This window comes from Chamaea fasciata, unplaced genomic scaffold, assembly GCF_029207755.1.
Source record: "Chamaea fasciata isolate MVZ Bird 193981 ecotype frontalis unplaced genomic scaffold, bChaFas1.0.hap1 SCAF_52, whole genome shotgun sequence".
Lineage (NCBI taxonomy): Eukaryota > Metazoa > Chordata > Aves > Passeriformes > Sylviidae > Chamaea > Chamaea fasciata.
The window spans coordinates 92,869-114,273 of NW_027094137.1; the positions used below are offsets into that span (position 1 = coordinate 92,869).

The 21,405-nt window shown below is 44.5% G+C and overlaps 1 protein-coding gene across 1 annotated transcript; it reads right to left on the reverse strand.

Annotated features, from left to right (window-relative positions):
• Nucleotides 1-14,021: 14,021 nt before the first annotated feature.
• LOC136304136 (tissue-type plasminogen activator-like) lies at nt 14,022-21,197 on the reverse strand. The gene is made up of 12 exons (XM_066207783.1): nt 21,164-21,197; nt 20,630-20,761; nt 20,135-20,248; nt 19,589-19,763; nt 18,922-19,019; nt 18,494-18,668; nt 18,065-18,150; nt 17,430-17,625; nt 16,802-16,938; nt 16,573-16,713; nt 15,035-15,183; nt 14,022-14,180 (listed from the first exon to the last, which is right to left on the reverse strand). Exons 1-12 carry the CDS (start codon nt 21,192-21,194, stop codon nt 14,022-14,024), a joined length of 1,593 nt encoding a protein of 530 aa, XP_066063880.1. The 5' UTR covers nt 21,195-21,197.
• Between the last annotated feature and the right edge of the window lie 208 nt (nt 21,198-21,405).

A 21,405-nucleotide genomic window follows, 5' to 3' on the forward strand; every position in this document is an offset into this window, starting at 1 on the left:
TCAAAAATTCTGACTAAAAATTGGGATTTTTGATGCCCCAAAATCCCCCAAATTCTCCCCAAAAATCCCCCAAAACCCCCAAACCCCCTCCCAGTATAAACCAGTACAAACCAGTAAAGAAAAACCCCAAACCAGTATAAACCAGTACAAACCAGTCACCCCAAATCCCTTCCCAGTTCATCCCACTTCATCCCAGTGACCCCTAAACCCCCTCCCAGTACAAACCAGTAAGGAAAACCCCCAGACCAGTACAAACCAGTATAACCCAGTGCAAACCAGTACAAACCAGTATAAACCAGTAACTCCCAGTATCCCCCAGCGCCGGGCTCTGACCCTGAGCCGCTCCCTGGAGGTCGCCAAGTGTCGAGAGATCCCAGTTCAAACCAGTACGGACAGGTGAGGGCACTGGGACGGGGACTGGGGGTCACTGGTTTATACTGGGATGGACTGGGAGTGGGTTTGGGGTCACTGGTTTATACTGGGATGGACTGGGAGTGGGTTTGGGGTCACTGGTTTATACTGGGATGGACTGGGAGTGGGTTTGGGGGTCACTGGTTTATACTGGGATGGACTGGGAGTGGGTTTGGGGGTCACTGGTTTATACTGGGAGGGACTGGGAGTGGGTTTGGGGTCACTGGTTTGTACTGGGATGGACTGGGAGGGGATTTTGGGGTCACTGGTTTATACTGGCAGGGACTGGGAGTGGGTTTGGGGTTACTGGTTTATACTGGGATGAACTGGGAGTGGGTTTGGGGTCACTGGTTTATACTGGGATGGACTGGGAGTGGGTTTGGGGTCACTGGTTTATACTGGGATGGACTGGGAGTGGGTTTGGGGTCACTGGTTTGTACTGGGATGGACTGGGAGTGGATTTGGGGTCACTGGTTTATACTGGGATGGACTGGGAGTGGGTTTGGGGTTACTGGTTTATACTGGGATGAACTGGGAGTGGGTTTGGGGTCACTGGTTTATACTGGGATGGACTGGGAGTGGGTTTGGGGTCACTGGTTTATACTGGGATGGACTGGGAGTGGGTTTGGGGTCACTGGTTTATACTGGGAGGGACTGGGAGTGGGTTTGGGGTCACTGGTTTATACTGGGATGGACTGGGAGTGGGTTTGGGGTCACTGGTTTGTACTGGGATGGTCTGGGAGTGGGTTTGGGGTCACTGGTTTATACTGGGATGGACTGGGAGTGGGTTTGGGGGTCACTGGTTTATACTGGGATGGACTGGGAGTGGGTTTGGGGTCACTGGTTTGTACTGGGAGGGACTGGGAGTGGGTTTGGGGTCACTGGTTTATACTGGGATGGACTGGGAGTGGGTTTGGGGTCACTGGTTTATACTGGGATGGACTGGGAGTGGGTTTGGGGTCACTGGTTTATACTGGGATGGACTGGGAGTGGGTTTGGGGTCACTGGTTTATACTGGGATGGACTGGGAGTGGGTTTGGGGTCACTGGTTTATACTGGGATGGACTGGGAGTGGGTTTGGGGGTGACTGGTTTTTACTGGTTTATACTGGTTTCGGGGTTTCTGGGCGTGGTGTAACCTTTGCCCCTCCCCCCACAGGTGAACCGACCACGCCCCTCATCAGGCCACGCCCCCTTCCCCTATAGGGAGCTACAAGGGCGGGACAAACTGGGCGGGGCCTGGGGGTTATTGGGTTGTACTGGGAGGGAGTGGGAGGGGCCAACGCGGCTCTGACCCCGCCCACCGCGCCGATATGCAAATTTATGTAAATGAGAGCACAAATAAACGCGAATGACGTCACTGACCACGGGGACTGGGAGTTACTGGTTTGTACTGGGAGGGGCCTGGGCGTGACTCAGACCCCGCCCACCTCACCGAGGCACCAGCCTCATGTAAATTTATGCAAACGAGAGTCGAAATAAACGCCGGTGACGTCATTTGTACGCCGAGGCGCAAAGCGGCGCCGGGGGAATGACGGGATACACCGGGGCGCAGAGCGGCACCGCAGGGCATGATGGGATACACCGAGGCGCAAAGAAGCTCAGAAAACCCTTAGAAATACCTCGTGACTGACCGTGAGACTCTGGCCAACCTCAGCCCAAGCATTTTCTCAATATCCTCTGTACACTAATCTAGGGGAGCTATGAAACACAAGAAATCTCCCCTAACACAAATTACCACTCACCAGTGGCCAATATTACAGCCCTGACCTGATAAAAATATCCAGGAATCATCCGAATCAGATTTTTCTCCCTATCCCATCCGCTGGCAAAATTACACAAAGCAAAGTGTTTAAACTGCCATTATGTACCAAGACGGATGAAGATGCACAAGATCCTGTATTTGGTAACTGAAGTTTCCTCATGCAGCAAGGGGAGGACAAACTGGGGGAAGCAATCTCTTTGTCCTAGCATGGACACAGAAGAAAACCATTTAGTCTGAGACTAAATTCATGTCATAATGAACTTGTACCTTTGTTTGTTCCCACCGCTTCCAAAATATTCCTCTCTTAAAATAACAATCCTTTTGTTCAGGCTGCATTTTCACTTTCTGTGTTAAACACTTCCAAAACAACTTTGAATATCTGAGGAATTCAAGTTGTTGAAAACAGGGGCTGGGAGGAAAACAAATTAAACAGATTTGTTTAAGCCCAGTGTGCTTATATGAAAATCTTTCATTTGGCTTTCCACAGCTCCATCTGCATGGCGATCTCTCTAGACTCACGGACAGATTTAAACTTGACATTATGTAATGGACCTTGGGAAAAATCCTGCACAGCAAATTGAATTTTTAAAAGTGGTACTGCATTCAATGAGCAACTAATACATTACATTTACTTGAACTGCAGCAGAAGAACATTAAGGATAAGAAGCCCATTTGGAACTTATGTTCTTTAGCCTACATTTGAATATACATTTCAGGTGTAGATGTTACAGTATTACAGGGGGGTTTTGAGTCCAGGCTTTGGGCAAAAATTAACAACTCCAGTATATCTGGTGAGGGGAAGCAGCAAAAAAATCCCATAAACACGCTGTACACAACCTGTGCCAATCCCACATGTGACTTGTGGCCTGACAGTGTTGTCAGCTCTCCATCTCAAAACAGCTTGGTTTTCCATTCCACTGAAACCAAACCTTTTTCACAGCGTCAACACATTCCCTGCTTATGGCCAGCCTGTTGTGACCCAGCACCTTCACAGCTGGTTGTTGGGTGGGTGGGTTTTTTTGATTTGAACCTTCTCCTTCACAACAATTCTCACTAGCACATGAACTTCACTCCATGTTACTCAACTGTGCCCTGCTTTACATTCCAGGCTGTCGAGACCATCCAGTTCTTCCAGGAATTATCTGCTCCTCCCGCCTACCAAAGTCTCTTAATCCTGTGCCATGGCATTTAGTTCATCCTGAAGAACGGTCTCAAGACAAACCCTGAGGATCTGTATTAACAGACCAATTCTTCCCTTCCAAGTACAGCTTCTTGCTCTCCCCTTCAGTCATTCCCTGTCCAGTTTACCAACCACCATTTTAACGCCTTATTTTGTAATTTCCCATAGAGTACTACACAGACATGTTTCTTAAGTGTAGATAATGAACTTCCTACACCTAAACTATTATTTTATCAAGTTAAAGGACGGGCTACATCTGGCACCAATTACTTTGGAGAAAAACCTCTCATCCATGTGCTATTTGCTGTTGAATCTGTCAATATTTTTTCCAGATAGGCTCTAGAAAGTCATCCATCCTCTTCAGACCAGAATAATTCTCTTGCCCCTCTCCCTTCCCCGTTTTTTTTCTTCCTTTTACACATTTCTTGTCTCTCAAAATGTAGTCATGATGTTTGCCAATAGATTTCACAAGTCTCTAAGGGCCTAGTTCTTGAGTAAAAACAAATTAGAGATAGATGTTGATATTTGTCACAAATACATTTAATTCCTCATTTTAGACAGAGCCCTTCTTTGGTTTGTTTAATCTCTGCAGTTCAGGCAACCTCTTGCACATGTATCGACTCACTTAATCCTTGCCTTCTTCCCTTTCTCTGCCCTCTTCTCACCCCCACACACAAGCACATGGCTCTACAGTCCTGATAAAAAATTAACTTTCATCAGCAAGCTACTTTAGTCTGCAAATCACCCTGAGCAAAATATTGCCAAGTAAGGGACACACTACAATTAAACATCAAGAAAAAGCGGCCCTAAAAAAGTGAAAAACGCTTATTAGAAAGGATAGACAGGAGTCAGGAAAAACAAAACTTATGGCAAAATCTGGTTTCTTAAAATAATTAAATTTGAAGCAATACAAAAAGAAAAAAAACCCTATTTCTGTGTTTCCAACTGTCTTCGTATTTGTCCAATTACTAACCCAGATATGGAAACAAACCAATGTAATGCACTTCAACTTGACCCCTGGAGATGCCTCCTTGAAATAAGATTCAGAACCACAACTTCTCAATTCCTGTTAAAAATTCATTTCTTCGGAACACTGTTAGGCAGAACAGTGAGACAAAAACCTCTGAAAAAGAATGCACCACCAGAGACAGAAAATTATTTTGAATCTATTGAAAGCATTGATATTAAATCTCGATACAAGCTGAAGTCTGTAACAAAAAGTACTATTTCCTACAGGACATTTAAGGACTATAGGACACCATGTCTCCATAGGCCTGGGAAATGTGTTTTTAAAGATACTCCTTCAAAGGCCTCATCCAGAGTTTGGACAAAACTAGATGTCCAAGTTTCCTGTCTCTTGAAGTAACAAGTAAAAACAATGGTTTGAAGACTGTTAGGACAATCCTGGAAACATAAGAGCAGTCCACACAACCTCAAATCGTTCTCTTTAAGGAAAATGCTGGAACTGCAAGTTGTCACAAGGCAAAATTGCAAAACAAACATTTCCACAAGTTTTCTCAGCTGTTCTGCAGGGTTGCTGCAGTGTCCTCTGCTCCCAAAAAAACAGGCTTTCCACCGTTTTTAGCTGCAGCTTAGCAGTGGTGGGAAAAACTGTGTTTCTGCAGACAGAGCCATCAGCTGGAAGATTTGAAATACTTTTCAAGACAAAGTTCCTCCTCTCTCATTCCCCAAAAGCAGTGTTATAGAGAACCTACGTTCTGGAAAACTCTCCACATACAAACCTCTGCACATTAACAGGGAAAGAAAACAAGATTAAGAGAACACTGCAAGGACTGTAAAGTAAGAGGAATTCCCCTACAAATTGTTTTGGTTCTAATACTACTTCTAGTATGAACAGTTTTTCACTTCTATGATAATATCTTGCTTCATCCCCGAGTTCCCCAAAGCATAACAACAACTTCAGAAAAATAAAACAAGCACTGGGTTTTGTTTTGGGTTTTTTTCTTTGTTTGTTTCAAAACACAGCAGAACACAGCAATATTTTCCCAACTAAGCAAGACAAAGTCACACTGTCCATTGCCACTCTGCCTTTTCTAATTTCCTGGTGTAAGCAAAAGAGATTGCTCTAGCCTGAAAACAGGAGTTATCATCCACCATCAAACTCAGCCTAAGGTATTAGCTCACGTCTGTAATGATGATTCAAAGCTGCAGTGATCAATATCACATCACAAGTGTCCAATCCAGAGGGCATTAAAGGATCCTGTTACTGCCTATCTGAAGGATCACACCGGAGTTTCAGATGATATCAATGCAAAGGTAGAGAAAAGAGAAAATTCTCACCCCACAGAAGCAGCAAATTGAAGTCTCTCTAGGAAGCTTCAAGCTTCTACTTTATGTGGAAACTATTTTACTGAAATTTGTCATTTCCATGTTAAGACACAAGTTTGTCACATGGAGGAGAACCCCTTCACAACCATCCACCACTACCTGAGGGTTTTTTTTTTCAGGTGAGTGTCTAAATATTACACACACAAACAGCTGCAGGTAAACAGAACTTTGTCAACCCAGCTCAGCACGGAATGGAAAAGGAAAAGCAGACACAGGGAAGTCAAAAGTCAACTAACAAAACTCAAAGCACATTTAAGAGAGCTGTATTTAAGCCAACACAGCTAAGAACTGCCAGCGGCACAAGATACAGGATTTTGTTCAGTGTTACAAAATGCCAGGTTTTTTCTGCTGATTTAGTAGATTTTGTGCAATTCTCTATTTTTAGTGGAAAGATAAAGCTCATGAGTCACCCTGAAATCTGCAGCCAGGTTCCTTCACTCTCTCCTTTCCAAAGTGGCAAACATTTCAAATTAAGCTCTAATACAAAGAATACTACGTGCACTAAAAGCTGTCTGTTCTTGTGTACTGTATCAAGGTTTGAAAATGGCACAACAGTGTTAAAAAAGAAAAGTGTTCTCTGGTACACAAAAAATGAGAATAGGCTAATTTTTACTACAGTGACTTTGCCACAAATCACTTTTTGCCCAATGCAAAGTTACAACGCAAAGGGCAAAAAACGGTTCCCTGTAACTAGAGCAAGATCTACTTGACAAGTCAGTCGCATTAGTGATCTTCTAGTCAAAAAAGGAACTTTTACCAAAACACAATATTCCCGCCCTGTTACACAGAGGGACTATTTGTAGACCTTCCACTGTACTGCAGTCTGAAAACTTTTAATTTCCATTTCTGGCTAAAATTATTTTTTTTATCTTGACGTATGTTTGACATCAGAGAAATATTGGATGAGTTTAAAGTACAAGTAGGGCTTGTCTGCCCTCCTTTTCCTAAATTTATTCAGCCTTTTCCTTTGAAAGCAAACACCATTCTACATCTACAAATTCTACAAATCCTGCATCATAAGTCCCACACCTACAACTTCCCCACAATTCCTATGCAGCTCCATCCTCTACTGCCACAAGTACCTGGCGGCTCACTGAAGGAAACCATCACTTTTTTGGTTTCCCAGTTACTGTCAATCTTTCACTCCCTGTTCCGATTTAGTGGCACTACCCTGCTAAACTCCTATTTGGTTGTGTCGGTTCTGCCCACTCCTTTTTCCTACCACCTTGTCTTGTCAGGCTCTTGCTGCTTTCTCTCTCCCCAGTCTAGCATGCATGAGGACCCTTTATGCCCAAGATATAACTCAGAGAAGCTTCCTGTCACCACATTTCAGAACCTCCAGAAAACCCACCTGTCATTAGGTGTAGCAGACTTATTCCAAGAGCAAAATGAAATCAGAGTTCGTTATTTCTAAATATACTTGTGATAGCTTTGATGGTTTTTTCCACCTCATTCCTCTCCTTACAGTCTAAAACATGAAGGCCTTAACCTTCTTTGTTTAGTAGAGAGTCAAGTTCTTGACTACAAGCACAGTCAAGAGGGCAAAATTTTCCACAGCACATCACTGACAATCAGCAGAAACACACTGTGCATGTACAACATCAGAACTGTAGGCAATTTCAAACCTTATTCTGCATCCCGACATACCAGAGACACTATACACAGGGCATGAAATGAAAAAATGGCAAGAACTTTGTACACAAAACGTAGAAGGCCTTTGCCAGGAGTGAAGAGCAAAACTTTGTACAATACAAGCCTCAAATGTAATGATATTTACATGCTAAAACAATGACAGCCACAAATGACATAACCTTGCTTTTCTGTATTACAGAAACAAGGGTCGCTATTCCAAGTGGAACGTGAGGGCGGTCTGGCTGAAAAATCCATCACCTCACTGACCTCCACGGTCGATTTAACTGATTTGGAAGGCTAGATGAGTGCCCCATGCAACATCAAGTCTGAGGGCATCCATCCTAAAGCTGTTTGCTCGCAGAGAACAACCCCCCTGAGCAGACGAAACCATCCATGTGTCAACAGTACATGGTACCTGCACTCCCCAGATACAGCAGCCAACGAGGCCCAGGTGGATTTGGAAGAGAACGTGAGTAGTCCAGCTTCCAGGACTGCAGGACACATGGAAGTGAGACCACCCCCAAACAAGCTCAAAACCAATTTCTAAGAGAAAAACGGGTAGTCTGTCTTCCAGGATTGCAGACACATGAAAGGGAGAGCCCCAAAACAAGCTCAAGATCCAGTTTTTGGAGAAAACAGGGTACTCAAACCACCATGACTGCAGACATACATTAGTGAGACCACCCCAAACCAATTCCAGTTTTATCTGCAGAAGAATATCAGGTGGTCAAGCTTCCAGGAGCAGAGACACATGAAAGTGAGATGCCAACAAACAAGCTCAGGGTCCAAATGTAGGAGAAAAAAGGGCAGTCAAGCTACCTAGACAGCAGATATATCAAAGTGGGACCACCCCCCAACAAGCTCAAAGTTTAATTCTAGGAGAAAAAAGGGTAGCCAACATTCTAGAACTGCAGACACATGAAAGTGAGACCACCATGAAACAACCTCAAGGTCCAAATGAGGCAGAAAAAGGATTAGTCAAGCTTCCAGGACTGCAGGCACATCCAAGTGAGACCACACCTGTTATGAGTGGGCCAGGAGACAAATCTCCCTTTAAATGCCTGTATTAGGACAGCTTTGGGCGGGGAACCCAAGGGGTCACACACACCGCCACTGCTCCCTGGAGCGATGAGGACGAGGAGGTGAAACAGCTTTGCCAGGTGCCCGACAGAGCCGGGGCTTGCGTCCCCACGAGAGCCGCAGGAAAGCACAGGCTCGTTGACAAGCCGAGGGCAGTCACGCAGAGAGGGCACTATCTGACTTATGGCGACAAGACACGGAGCCCCAGCAAGCAGCCCCATGTTCTCCCTGCTCACTGGGGTAGTTTGGAGTCCTGTCTGGCTAATGGCTCACCGGCCCTAGGGGTTTTTAGGCGTCCACTCCACCTCCTGTGGGCACTGCAGTCCCAGGGAGTTCTCTGGTTTGCGTGTCGCCATCAGGGCTGTGAGGGGAGCAGCGGGAGCACGGCCCCACGGGAAGGAGACAGTTTCAAAATGGACACCGGCTCGAAATGGGGGGTGAGGGAGAGCGGAAAAGGTACACAAATGAACTTATTCACATGCAAACTTGTCACGATCCGCTCACACAAGCGGGGTTCGTGATGGTTCGTTTAGGGATCTCAGAGCGCAAAAGACACAGTGGGGGACAAACTCAGTTTACTCAATCACAAATGCACCTTTATTTAGTGCCAACAAATGCGATAGTGGGGAGAGAAAAGGAGAATAGTAAGAAAGACAGAAAAAGAGGGGAAGGGGATTATAGCTACCAACATGGAGGGTCGAGTCCTCGAGGCTTTTGAAGATGCCTACAGACGCGATCTTCTCCAGTGGGGAGATCTCAAAAGTGAGCGGGAGTCTCCAGGGTTTTTATAGTCCTCTCCGAAGCGACAGGCAGTTGGCCAAACAGCTGGGGGAAATCATTGCAGTGTGTTCATTCAGAGAACCCAGAACAAGTCAGTCATCAGCAGGTACAGTGTCAACCAGTCCAAGTCAGCAGGTGCAGTGTCAGCAGGCGCGGTCACTTCACCGTGACTTGCCCATTGTTTCTGCTCAGGTTCTGATGTTCCCATATGGGTGCTGGGTGTTTTCCATCAAACACACCTGCAGGCAGCACTTGGCCACCATCCCACCTCAGCCAGGCCAGAACTCCTGTGTTGAGATTTTCAAGTCCCTTTTAGGGGTTTCAGTCTCTGTCCTTGACGATGGTCGTGAGGCAGATGAGGGATCTTCGGACCGTCTCTTACACAAGGGTCGGCAGGGGAGAAGATCCCACTTCAGGCTTCCACAACCCATCTCCAGGTTTCTCTCTAAGCCCTCCCGGTGTAGCAATGTATCTGAATAACTTGGGCCATTCCCTGTATCAGCCAAACTGTTTGTAGTGAAGATGACACCTGCAGTCTTCTTTTCCAGAGTTCGCAGGAATTCATCAAGGCTACAGGAACAACAACAGCTCTGAAAATAAGAGCCTAGGAAAGCCTCTCCAAGAAATGCAGAACTCAGATACGAGACACATAGCACGGTGATGGACACTTAACCAATTAAGTGCCCTGAAAGATGCGTGCGTGCGTTCCTGCCTTCCTGCCTGCCTGCGTGATGGAGAAATAACTTAGCCGACCGAGAGAGACACCTGTACCCATGAAGAGTAGTGCTAGAAACTGGAACTGTAGCTTTATGTACACAAGAAAGTAGCTGCTGTTAGAAGCATATTGTTTCCTTCATTTCAGCAGCCCATTTTCCCCCTGTATCCCTGTGGCTACCTGCTCCCACTGCAGAACAGAAGCAGCACCCAGCCAGCAGCTCCTCAGTCCTGGCAGGTCAGCGGCACTTCCAGGAGCACACCAGGCTGGCAGCAAACTGCCCAAAGGGCACTCAGCCCTAGACCCTTCAAACCCTCCAAAGTAACTTGGCCAGGGGGCAGGGTCAGCACCAAAGACACAGACACCAACCTCAGGAGCTCAGGGTCTTTGGCGACAGCTCAGAGCAGCCAAGAACCTCCCAAGGAGAAGCTCAGCAATGCTCCCCAGCACTGCTACCCAAGGTGGCCTACAGGGACTGAGATCCAGCACCAGGGACCCTGAGCCTCACCCCCAGCAGCTGGGAATCCCCTGTCACAACCCAGCCCTGGAGAGCCCCCCCAGAACTGGCAATTCCCGCGGGTGCGTCCGCCCGCAGGCCAAGAGGCTCCGGCTGTGCCGGGACAGGGCCCAGGTCGGGCAAATGCTGCAATAAACAGGCGCACACAACTCCCACAGCGGGAACAGCTGGGCTCAGCCTCCTCCGGCGTCGCCCCAAAGCCTGGCCAGGGCTTCAGGAGCAATGCAGGAGCTGCCTTTGGCCCCGCTCCTCCCAACAAGGCCACAGGACTCATCTCAGGGCCCTGTCCGGCCTCTGAACACAGAAAGGTCAAGCCATGTTTCACTAATGAGCACGGACCTAGCCCAGAACACTAATGATCCTGGCTACCGCACTGCCGACAGGATACAAACACAACATCTGGGTTGAAGGCTCACCCAGAGGTCAGCTTTGCCTCAAGACTCTGCTTCAGGCCTCAGGCCTTCAGGAAGTCCCAAGGTGCTTGAACCTCTGCGCAAAGCCTGCTCCCATCTCCTGTGGAACCTCACAGATCAGGCAGCACTTCCTCGGCCCACTCCTGAGGCTATTTAGCCTGCCAGCAAAGAGCAGGGGCTGACCTGGGAATGACAGAAGGCAGGGAGGGGAAAGGACCCTTTTGCTTCCATCCAGAAAGCCAAAGGCCGTCAAAAAAACCCTCTGGTGAACACCTGAGCAGCACCAGGAGATGAAAGGCCTGGCACTCCTGACTCCCAGAGCTCCCAGCGCTGCCTTGCCCCTCACCTTCAGCCCTCGTCTTGGACAGCAAGGCAATCCCAGGGACAGAAATCCAGGCTCCTGCTGCTCCTGGACGGAGGCACCCAACAGCTCCGTGCTGTTTTATTTACTCTTTTATTTACTGCTGAAGTGATTCACGTTACTTGACATACTGAAAGGTTTCTTATATACATAAGGGTATCAGGCCCTTATGACGTACCAGTCTGAGATGGCTGCAAGTTCCTACGGAAGATGGAGCAGGGCAGAAAGGGGAAATAGGGAATAACATCAGTGACATAAGTTGGACGTAAGAAGGACTTCCTGGGGGGGAAACATGAGGTGCAGCTGTGCACTTCAGTTACAAAAGATGCTGATGTCGACTGGGGTTCTGAAACAACTTGAGTATGACAATATCAGCTGCTAAGTCAGATGAAAACAAGCGGGCAGATGGCAGATGTTATCTAAGGCCTTGTCTCAAGATGGTGCTACTGTGTGCTGGAAGAGGACAAACAGGGATAAACCGTGTAAGAAGTGGAAAAGTTGATGTAAAGATGGAAACGATTTCAGGTATTTTTTTTTTTTATTTTATTTTTTTTTTAAATCCGGGAAGGATGTAATGGGTTAAGAAGCCAGAGAAAGGCAGTTAAGTGCACTGAGCTAGGTGGCAGCAACTTCTGAGAAATGCAATGCAAGGTAAAGTAAGGTTGGAGAATACTAGATGCTAGCTATTGGACAAGGATTTGGTAATATATCCCAGATTAAGGATCTCTTACAAAATGAAGGTTAAAGATGCATTTGTAAAACTTTGGGGTCGATTCTGGGCCATTCTTTTAGTCAGCGACAGAGAAGATGTCTCAGAAGAGAGACCAGGATGAAAGGAATAAACAAGTGCAGAGATGGCAGCTAGGGCTTATCCAGCATTCTTTGTCAACTTGGATATTTCATGTCATGTTCTTTTCCAAGAATTGGTAATAGCTGCGAATTAAAAGTCTTCTCTGCAGCCTACCTTTTTGTAGGTTCTATTTTTCTAAAAGAGATCTGTGTTAGGTGTGGTTCAGTTACATTTTGTTGGTGGCTGTTAGATCTCATTTTGCTCAAATACTGTATTTAATAGACTGTTTGAATTGCAAAACAAAAGTTGCCTTCCTGGGGACTCTGACTTGCGTTACTCAGTGAAATAATTTAGACTATTTTACAGACTGCAGGTATTCGGCAGGCTGGGGAATGCCAAGATAGTGAGGCACAAGAGCGGCTGGAAGTGAACTTAGGGGAAATGAAGGGAAATTAACTTGTATTTTTCTCAAGGTTAATAATAAAACCAGCAACAGCAACAACAACAAAAAAATCACCAAAAACCTGAACTGTGACTCTTCATTAAAACACATTTTCTCGTCCCAGTGGCTGGAATATGAGCCTTGTTGCTGAAGCTAACTGGACTTTTATCACTGTTTCTCTGAGGCCATTAGCGAAGATCTCTAAGGTCAATTTCTAAGCCAGTAGCTAGAAACAGTAGCTAGACCATTTGTAAAGTTGCCATTTACAAAACCCCTTTGAGAGAGTAATGGCCATCTTGCCAAATCTCTGTTTCTATACCTGCTTAGATTCTTCATCTGAGTAGTTGTTGTACAACTACTTAGTATCTGAGCTTATCAGAGAGCTCCTTAAAAACACTGGGAGTAAACGTTTCGAGTTACAATGTTTTGAATTTCCCAAATACAACAGGCTAGTTTTCTAGCTAGAAATTCATGCTAGAACTGAACTCCTTTTGTACCCTCAGTACAAGCGTTTCCTTTTGTAAAGTAGTAGTTACACCTGTTTTCTCTTTACAAAGCAATGGGATGAAAGAGAAGCTCTCAGAGAGGCTTCTCTCTGAGGATGTGCATAGATGGCACTTAGCATCATGTGGCAGCTGCAGTGCAAGGAAGTAACGCTGTTTACTGGGATTCTGGTTCATGGTGACTTGGTTGTACCCTGTCCCATCTTCTGTTAAAGGACAAAGGCAGCCTTGTGATATCTGACTTGGCCTTTACTGGTGGATATAAATCTAGCAGGCACTTAAAACAGCTACCAATACACTTGTCCTTTGTTTTGCCCTGCTGCGCAGAAGATACACCTTTTGCATCATATCAGATGATAATGCATAGAAATTTAATAGTCAGAAATATGCATTGATTCTGTGGTAGATCAGGCTGGTGTTAAATTTTTTACACATTCCATTACCAGGAGCAAAACCAAGTGAAGGAATAAAATGTCCTAATAAGCACGCCGTCCTGGATTTGCTCAGAGAGTTTAAGCTTAAACTCAATTAATTGGTTCCAAGCTGAAGAAACAAGTAGTATAGTATTCTGGAAATAAGCAGCCCATGCCTACGGCTTTTATTCTTTCTACTGGAAACAAACTTAAATTAGCAAACTCAAATGGTATAAGGACAGAGCTTAATGTCTTCAATTGCACAGTCAAATAAGGAGGGAGATGAAGTTTTCAGGAAATTAAATATCCCCTTCAGTTCACACACATTCCTAAAACAATACAGCTGCCAAAGAGATGCATGATGTTGTCTCTTGGTTTATTCACTCAGGGCCAGAATTAATTTTTATTGTACTTATGTAATTTGATGGAAGGTGAAAGTTTGGTGTTGTTGGGGAAAAGGATGATTAGCTTCTAACAACCTGTAATAAGGAAAGGAGAGCATTTTAAGAACATGACCTTCCCACACATTGCAGTTTGTCTTCCTGTTGTACTACAAGTAATAAGCATCCGGACAAATGGGAAGCCCTGTCAGCAAACTTAAAGCACCCAGAAGGAAGCTGTGAGGGCATGGCCGCAAGACTGCAAAGATTTCATCTTTCTTTCTTTCTTTCTCAGGGTTTCATGGTGTCCTGAATCCAGTCAAGATAACGACTCACATTTGTATAAACACCAGGTATGTCTTTGCGGCCACAGCCTATTCCCCAGCTGATGATTCCAATCACATCCATACGATCGTCCTTCACACAGACCAGAGGCCCTCCAGAGTCGCCCTCCAGAGAAGTAGCAGATTAGTAACAATCTCTTTGTTTGGTTTGGCATTGCTTTTCCCACCTCCACTGGCTTTAAGGGTTCACTAGTGTTTACAGAAATACCCCATGCAGTATGCTCACAAATCAAGAGCTCTTAGTACTTTTACCTAAGTCACTTTCATGTTCCAGACTGCCTCAATGCTCATCTTATGGGGAGAAATACAGAAAAATATAACACCAAGGTGTCTAACTTTGTATGGAGCTCATTTATGAAATGCAGGTAAAATGCTGAAAAGAACAAAGAGAGGAAGGCCCTTATTCAAGCTATAAAGATCCAAGGGGTTTTAGACTGTTGTGTGTAACAGTAAGGCAAAATTATTAACTAGCTGTTTAAACAGAAAGGATGTGGATTGAATGCATGCCTTCCTTTTTCCTCATGTCATAGCTGTTTGTTCTCTACCATCTTTCAGCCTTTATCCTTCTTTGCACTACTTTTCAGTAGAGGGGCACTCCCTTCCTTCTACAGAACCTCCTGCTGAGTTTTGCATGCTCACATAACAGAAGATACTAGGAAATGATGGGGTGGGTTTTCCTGTTCAGTTTTGTGGTATTTCCTGTATTTGGGATTTTCGGTCTGTGTTGCTGTGGTTTGACTGCTTAAGTGTTCCCTGGCTTTCCCTCCATGAGGGGTGGGGGAAGAGAAATTAAAGAGGAGCCACCAGTTCTATTCTGTTCATCAAAAGCCTACTAGGACTGCCATGTAGGCAAAAAACTTCTTTAAACAATTTTCTAAAGCTTTTTGTTTAGTTAGCTCAAAGTACAGAGGAAAGAAAAGAGACAAGGAAAAGAAAAAAGAAGAACAGAATAGGGTTTACCTTGCAGGCATCATCAAGGTTCCCTGTGTCTCCTGCACATAACATACTGTCCGTTACTGTCCGGTTGTCTAGATACTGTGCTGTGCACCGACTGGTTGGGAACAATCTGACATGGCCTTCCTTCAGGTGCTCTGAATAGAACGGAGAAACTGGAAGGAAAATGACAACATATATACATACGTATGTCTCTGTATGTGCATATATATGTTTTCTAAAAGTTGCAGTTCAGTTTCCATAGTTTAGGGGAGAGTAAACTGAAGTAGCTCTGTGGCTAAACTAAAATTTCCTTGCAAAAGGGTTTTTTTTATATCTTGGGTGTTCCACTTCAATAATCAGAACCGCTTAAATCTCGTTGAGAAAGAATATTGTTTCTTCAGCAAGCTAGAGAGGTTTTATGCAGGCTCCAAATTAAAGACTGCTGGGTTTCTTGGGTGGATAAGTCATCTTCACAGAGTTACATCAATCAAAATGAAGTAACAGGAAATGTCTATGAAAATGCCTTAACCGTATGAAACAGGATCCTAACTTTTTAACATTAGACTTGTACTAACAAAAGTTAGATGCTTTGTCATACATAATACTGAGTAACTGCTACACTTACGTTGGAATGGAAGAGATTTGCATGGTTGATTTGGACGTGGGTTTTATTCTCCTGTACAGCTACAATTTCACAAAACTGGAAGTTGGCAGGATTGTTGCTATTCAGTAGAGTTTTGAATTACAGTTGCAGCATCTTTTCCCTTTCAGAATTTATCCTGTACTCCCTGTAAGCAATGCTGAGGACAAGCTTTAAAAGCACCTGTTAAAACACTTAATGCCACACTTACATGCTACGTCTTTAGGTCTGTTCCAAAACCACTATGGGTCCAAACTGTGATTAGGTCTTGTATGATGGATGCTCCACAGTTTTTCTCTTACTAAGTTTACAAGTTAGTGAATTTAAAGAAAATGGAAAAGGAAGAAAGTAAAATAAGAACTGGGGGGTTTTTTGTTTGCTTTAAATACAGGTCCACCTGTGTACACTTTCACACACCTTTTATTTCTGTTTGTTACAGCTCACTTTAAAAGCAATTTAACCAGCCTTTTAATGTATATCTGGGATTGTTATTTCTTTAGCCTTTTTTTTTGCTACTCTCTGCATCTCTTAGAATAATGCGTCAATCTGCAACTGTATGGTATATCAAGCCTTGAGAGAAATTAATTTCTGTCCAAATTACAGTATATAAATGTACTGAGTACAGCAGATGTGGCAGCCCTGATTGCAAATCTTATGTCTTTCCTACCTTACTCATTGTGCCTTTCTTTTTTAGTTTTGTACTGTGGAGAGTATTGGAGAAGACTCTACTAGCCCATAGGGCTGACAGAACTCAGATGAATAACTTACAGTAAAACTTGGTTTTGAGTAATTCCTACATACATTTTGTAGTGCTCATATAAGCCATTATGATACATTACACATTCAGTGGTGCTAAAGGCTTGAATTCTTTGAGGGCAGAGGACTCAAGGTCTGGATGTATAAACATGTATCTTCTACTTACATTCTTCATTTTTGCCATAACCAGAGATCTCACATTCAGTCCAGTCAGGCAGCTGCAGCTCTTGCATGGGGAGGCAGGCAGCACGTACAGTGCCTGTTTCAATAGCACAGTCTTCTGCATCTGACTTCAACTGCAACAGAGCTGAACAAGGAAAAATATTCCCACTTCATTAACCACAAATCTGAGCCAGTCATGACCTTCCAGTCACAAAGTCAGAAAAGTTTCTTACCAATATCATTGTTGAAATTTTCTGAGTCAAATCTCTGATGCACACTGTAGTTCTTTACTTGAAACTTCTGTTCATTTTCCTCGGGAGTTGCTCGGGAAGTCCTACCCAGTACAATCTTCAGCTGATTTGTACTAAAGCTGAAGAACAAGAGAGTCTGTATTCCTGTGTTAACTAGGGCGCACCTTTCCCTTGAAGATGTGCTGTTGAAAAGTCTGCTCTTTTTTATTTATTTATTTATTTATTTATTTTTAGCTCTATTACTACTTTGTTACCCAGGCAGATTGACTTCAAAGTGACCTATTTGCCTTCTTTTTTGCTCTATACGCTTACAGCCATCAGGGCAAAGGTCATCTGCCAGCCCCTTGCTGTTCTCAAGTTTCAGATGGTTCTGCATGTGTATTGACAACTGTGTTCTTAAGGTAACTGATACTTTCCTGTGGTACCTTAATGCCATCCTGCTAGTTTGCCCAGTTAAATGCCTCTCTGTAATGCTCAGCACAATTAACTATAATCTTTAGTGCAGACTTACTGGGATAAAGAGGGGTTTGTCCAAGTCTTATACCCTTCCAGTAAAGCTATACTGGATGCTTCTATTTTCCAGACATTTTACCCCCAGTCCTCAACTTACCCTTCCTCAAAACAGTGAGCTGCTGACAAAGCCCAGCAGGAACTGATCAGAATTCCTCCACAGAGGAAATGCTCTCCAGGCACTCGGTGATACTTCACAAAGATGGCAGCTCGCCATGGGTGAGCTGCAATGTCTGCGTAGGAACCACCTTTAATCCTGTACCGGCGTACTCTGCGCTGCCGTAATCCACAGGTGGCTGTGGATGACAAACCCAGAAACAGGCTTTTTGTTTGGGCACTCTTGCTTTGAGTTAAGGTTAAGAGCCTGCTAGTCACCAGTCCATGTTGAGGCAGCTGGCCACCAACTGTTTAGTATTTGACTCATCGCTGTTTCCTAGGAAACTTGTATTCTGATTTGAGAAATACAGTAAGGAAACCCTGCCTTTTCCTGTCCTCCATTTCTGTAATCTTCCCTTCTGGCAGAGCAAGAGGCATTTCCATGAGAGTGGAGCTACAGAATCTCTTTTTGCTCCAAACAACATTTTTGTTTGTTTGTTTAACTCCAGCCCTTTTTTTGCTGGAAGATGCTTGAGTGTAATACAGCTTTTTTTCTCCAGATCTTATTTTAATACAGATGACATGCAGGACTGTAATGCTTCAAAGAAAGAGTAGAACCAGGAGTGCTGGTATCCTTACAGCAAGTAGGCCCATTGCAGTACTCCCATGTGAGCTGATTTCCTTTCAGGACATGGCACCAGGGCTTGCTGTCATTATCAGGATTCCTGCAGCATAGGAAAGAGAAGAGCTATTTGTATGATCAGATCTGCAGAGAGTTTGCAGACACCTCAAGGTGTCAGACTGTGACCCGAGTGCATTCTTTTTGATACGGGGGGCCCCAAGGGGGCACTCCCTAAGTGCAAATGAAATTTGCACTTGCAGAGCCTGATCTTAGGGAAGTATAAATAGGCCAGGTGGAATAAAATTACTATTGGAAGTGAGTTTCATTGCCACCAGTAATGTGCTTTATTAATCTGTGTATAAGGTTAGAGCCTTGCCTTAACAGTACTGCAAGACAGTTTGGTGGGTTGGTTTTTTTTTTTTGTTATTCTATCATCAACTACATACCTACAGAAATGGTGACTACCAAGGCCCAGCTGGTAAGCATTTCTTCTCCAAGCAGTATATAGCTTGTTGACAAGGATTCGAGAATTCCACTTCAAACAGGTAGCTCCAGAACTGGTAACACTGTGGCTGCCGCGGTAATCTATGCCTCTTCCAGATCTGCAGCTGATGTTCCTAACTTCAGTAAGAAAGCTGCACGTTAACCGATTGATGCAAAACTGTCGGTTGTTCCTAGGTGTGATTTCTGTCAAGGCATCTATGTATTACCTCTATGTATCTCATTCTCTCAGTGTCTTAAATACTAAAAGCCTAAATATGATATAACGTGAGAGTTTCAACTTTTTAGGCTACAAAAATAGCCCAAGTTCACAGAGAACCCTTATATATGCAGTAAATAATGGAAATTCCAACGTCCATTTCCTGTCCCCTGCATATACCTTTAGAACAGGAGGGCACACTGCAGTGTTCCCAGGTGTACCTTCCCCCTTTGTAGATATAGCACCAAGGTCTGGAATCCTCATCTGGGTTTCTGAAAGAGTTACAATATTATGCATCATTTTAAAGCTATTGCCAGTCGTGTCATGTAGGCCATCTAATTCGCTTAGTCCTGCTCTGCAGTGAAGATGTGGACTGAACCATCAGAAGTTGCTAGAATTCCTATTTTAATTATAAAACTGTGGAGTACACTGGGGTGAAGATGAGATGGCCAGTAGCTAGCAGGAGTGGACAGCATGTTTGTGCAGTTTAGGTCATGTACAGGAAACACTGTTTTCTTACAGTTTTGATCAGGATTTGAAGCTGTAGAAAGCAGAATCAGAAGTGGAGTTTAGGGAGGACTGAGAAGGGGCAAGAGAAAGACTCTGGGGTGAGACACACTTGCATTTTGTAGTCCGCCACAGACATCAGTCTAGGAAGACCTGAAATGCAGACATGTCTACAGACATGGCAATTACTGCTCACGGGCTGCACAGTATCTGCACCTGTGCAGAGTGTTCCCTGCTTGGTATCAGACTACAGCAAGCAGCCATTCTTTTGCTCCAGGCTCTTAGAATGGGCTAATTCCTGTGGCTCTGACCCTGTCTGCCATCAGCCCCTCACCTGCAGTAGTTGTGATTGCCCAATCCCAGTTCAGCAGTATCCTCCCTTTGGCCACTGCACAACCAGTCCACCAGGCCATTGCTATTCCAATTTAAACATTCAGTTCCACTCTCTGCCGTGCTCCAGATACCCCTATATGTTACTCCAGTGTCTTTGTAGCATTTAACTTCAGTATCTGAAAACAAGGTAAGATCTGAAAATCTAAGGACAGCATACCAATTCTTTTCCCTGACAGTTTCCCCAGTCTCTGCTCTGTTTAAACTTGGCTCTCAAATGTCTTGTCTAGTAAGTCAGTGAAAATGCCCTGTCAGGCAGTCTGTAAGTGTATATGAAGGTCTTCAGTTACAAAATTTAGAGTTTTATTAAGAGACACCTAGAACAACCAAGATGTGCTTAAAAGTTCTTTGTAGTATTAGCTTTAGAATAAAAAAAGACAACTTACTAGAGAGCCTAGCCTACAGCAGGAGCTTCTGGGTATCTCATCCTTGTGTACTGCACAGCTAACCCCAATAGCTGTGTTCACAGCAGTTGATGTGGTATACTCACCTATTTCACACTGCTTCCCTGAGAAACCTTGGTGGCACTGGCAGATGAAGAGCTGTGGGGAATAATATGCCTGTGAACACTGGCCCCCATTGTGGCATTTATTTCTGGTGCAGGCTGTGGAATAAGCAAAAGCCAGGAAATACTGTTAGATTTCACAGAAGCAAGAAGCTGGAAATGTATATACACCTTTCATTTTCCTGTCAGTCTCTTAGCCTGTTCTGTTTTTCCCTACCCACCTGTTATTGCCATGTGCTTACAGCCTTTTTGTGTAGCGCTTCAATTTTTTCTCTGTTTCATTCTCTCCACATATTCTATCAGACTTTCTCAGCTCCATGCCCACTCCCACTTAGTCCCGCCCATGACAGTGTATACTGGTATTTTCTTTTCTATCCTCTTCTATTCCCAGACAAATTTTCTGTGCAGTAACTCTGGCCCTGACAGTGGATGATTAGATGGACAAGCTCTCACCGTTTCCTTTTTCTTTGTCATACTTACCTCTGACAGGCACAGTGTGGCAGTGACTCCGACCACTGTCACACCTACAGTATTCGATTCTGCTCCCTGAAAGCCTCAGCCAGGTCCCCCTGTATTGGTAAATTTCTGCAGATGAATTATCTGTGCAAATGGCTGTAATCGGAGCAAGGAAATCCTCTTTCAGTTCAGGGAAAAGACCTGGCTGAGCAAAAGGACTCCCTTCTATTTCCAGGAGAAAAGGATCTGTGATGGGAGCATTTGTCTAATGGGTTGCCCTTTTTCCTTCTCAGACCACAACGGTCCCATCTCTCTCGCTGCTGTGCTGCCAAATGTACTGTTCCACTATTGACTCGTCTCTCTTTCTTTCAAGAAGAGCAGAGGGAGGGGAAAACTTTGTTGTGGATGGTATTAACGCTCTGATATTTTGCCTTCTGAATCTCTCATCCACATAACCATGACAAAAAGCTCTCAGGCTCTGTTTCCTCAGCATGATTTGCTTTCCCCTCCCATGTTCATAATGCTCCAGCTAACATGGTTTTAGTTAGCCTGGCTTACCTCTAGATCTGGCTCCTCGTTTGAAACGCATGTGTAAGCCCTGCAAGCAAAGAAGGTTAATTCTGTGAGTAACTGCTCTCTTAAAAAAGATGAGAGAACAAGTACCTTCAAAGAGTCAGTCCTTTTGTTAAGGGCACGTAAATCAGGAAGCTCTGAGGAATTGTCTGCCCTCTTGTCAGACAGTACAGTGAAAAGTGCCTCTAGTACCTCAGTATGGGTTCCTAAGAATTGTAAATCATTTT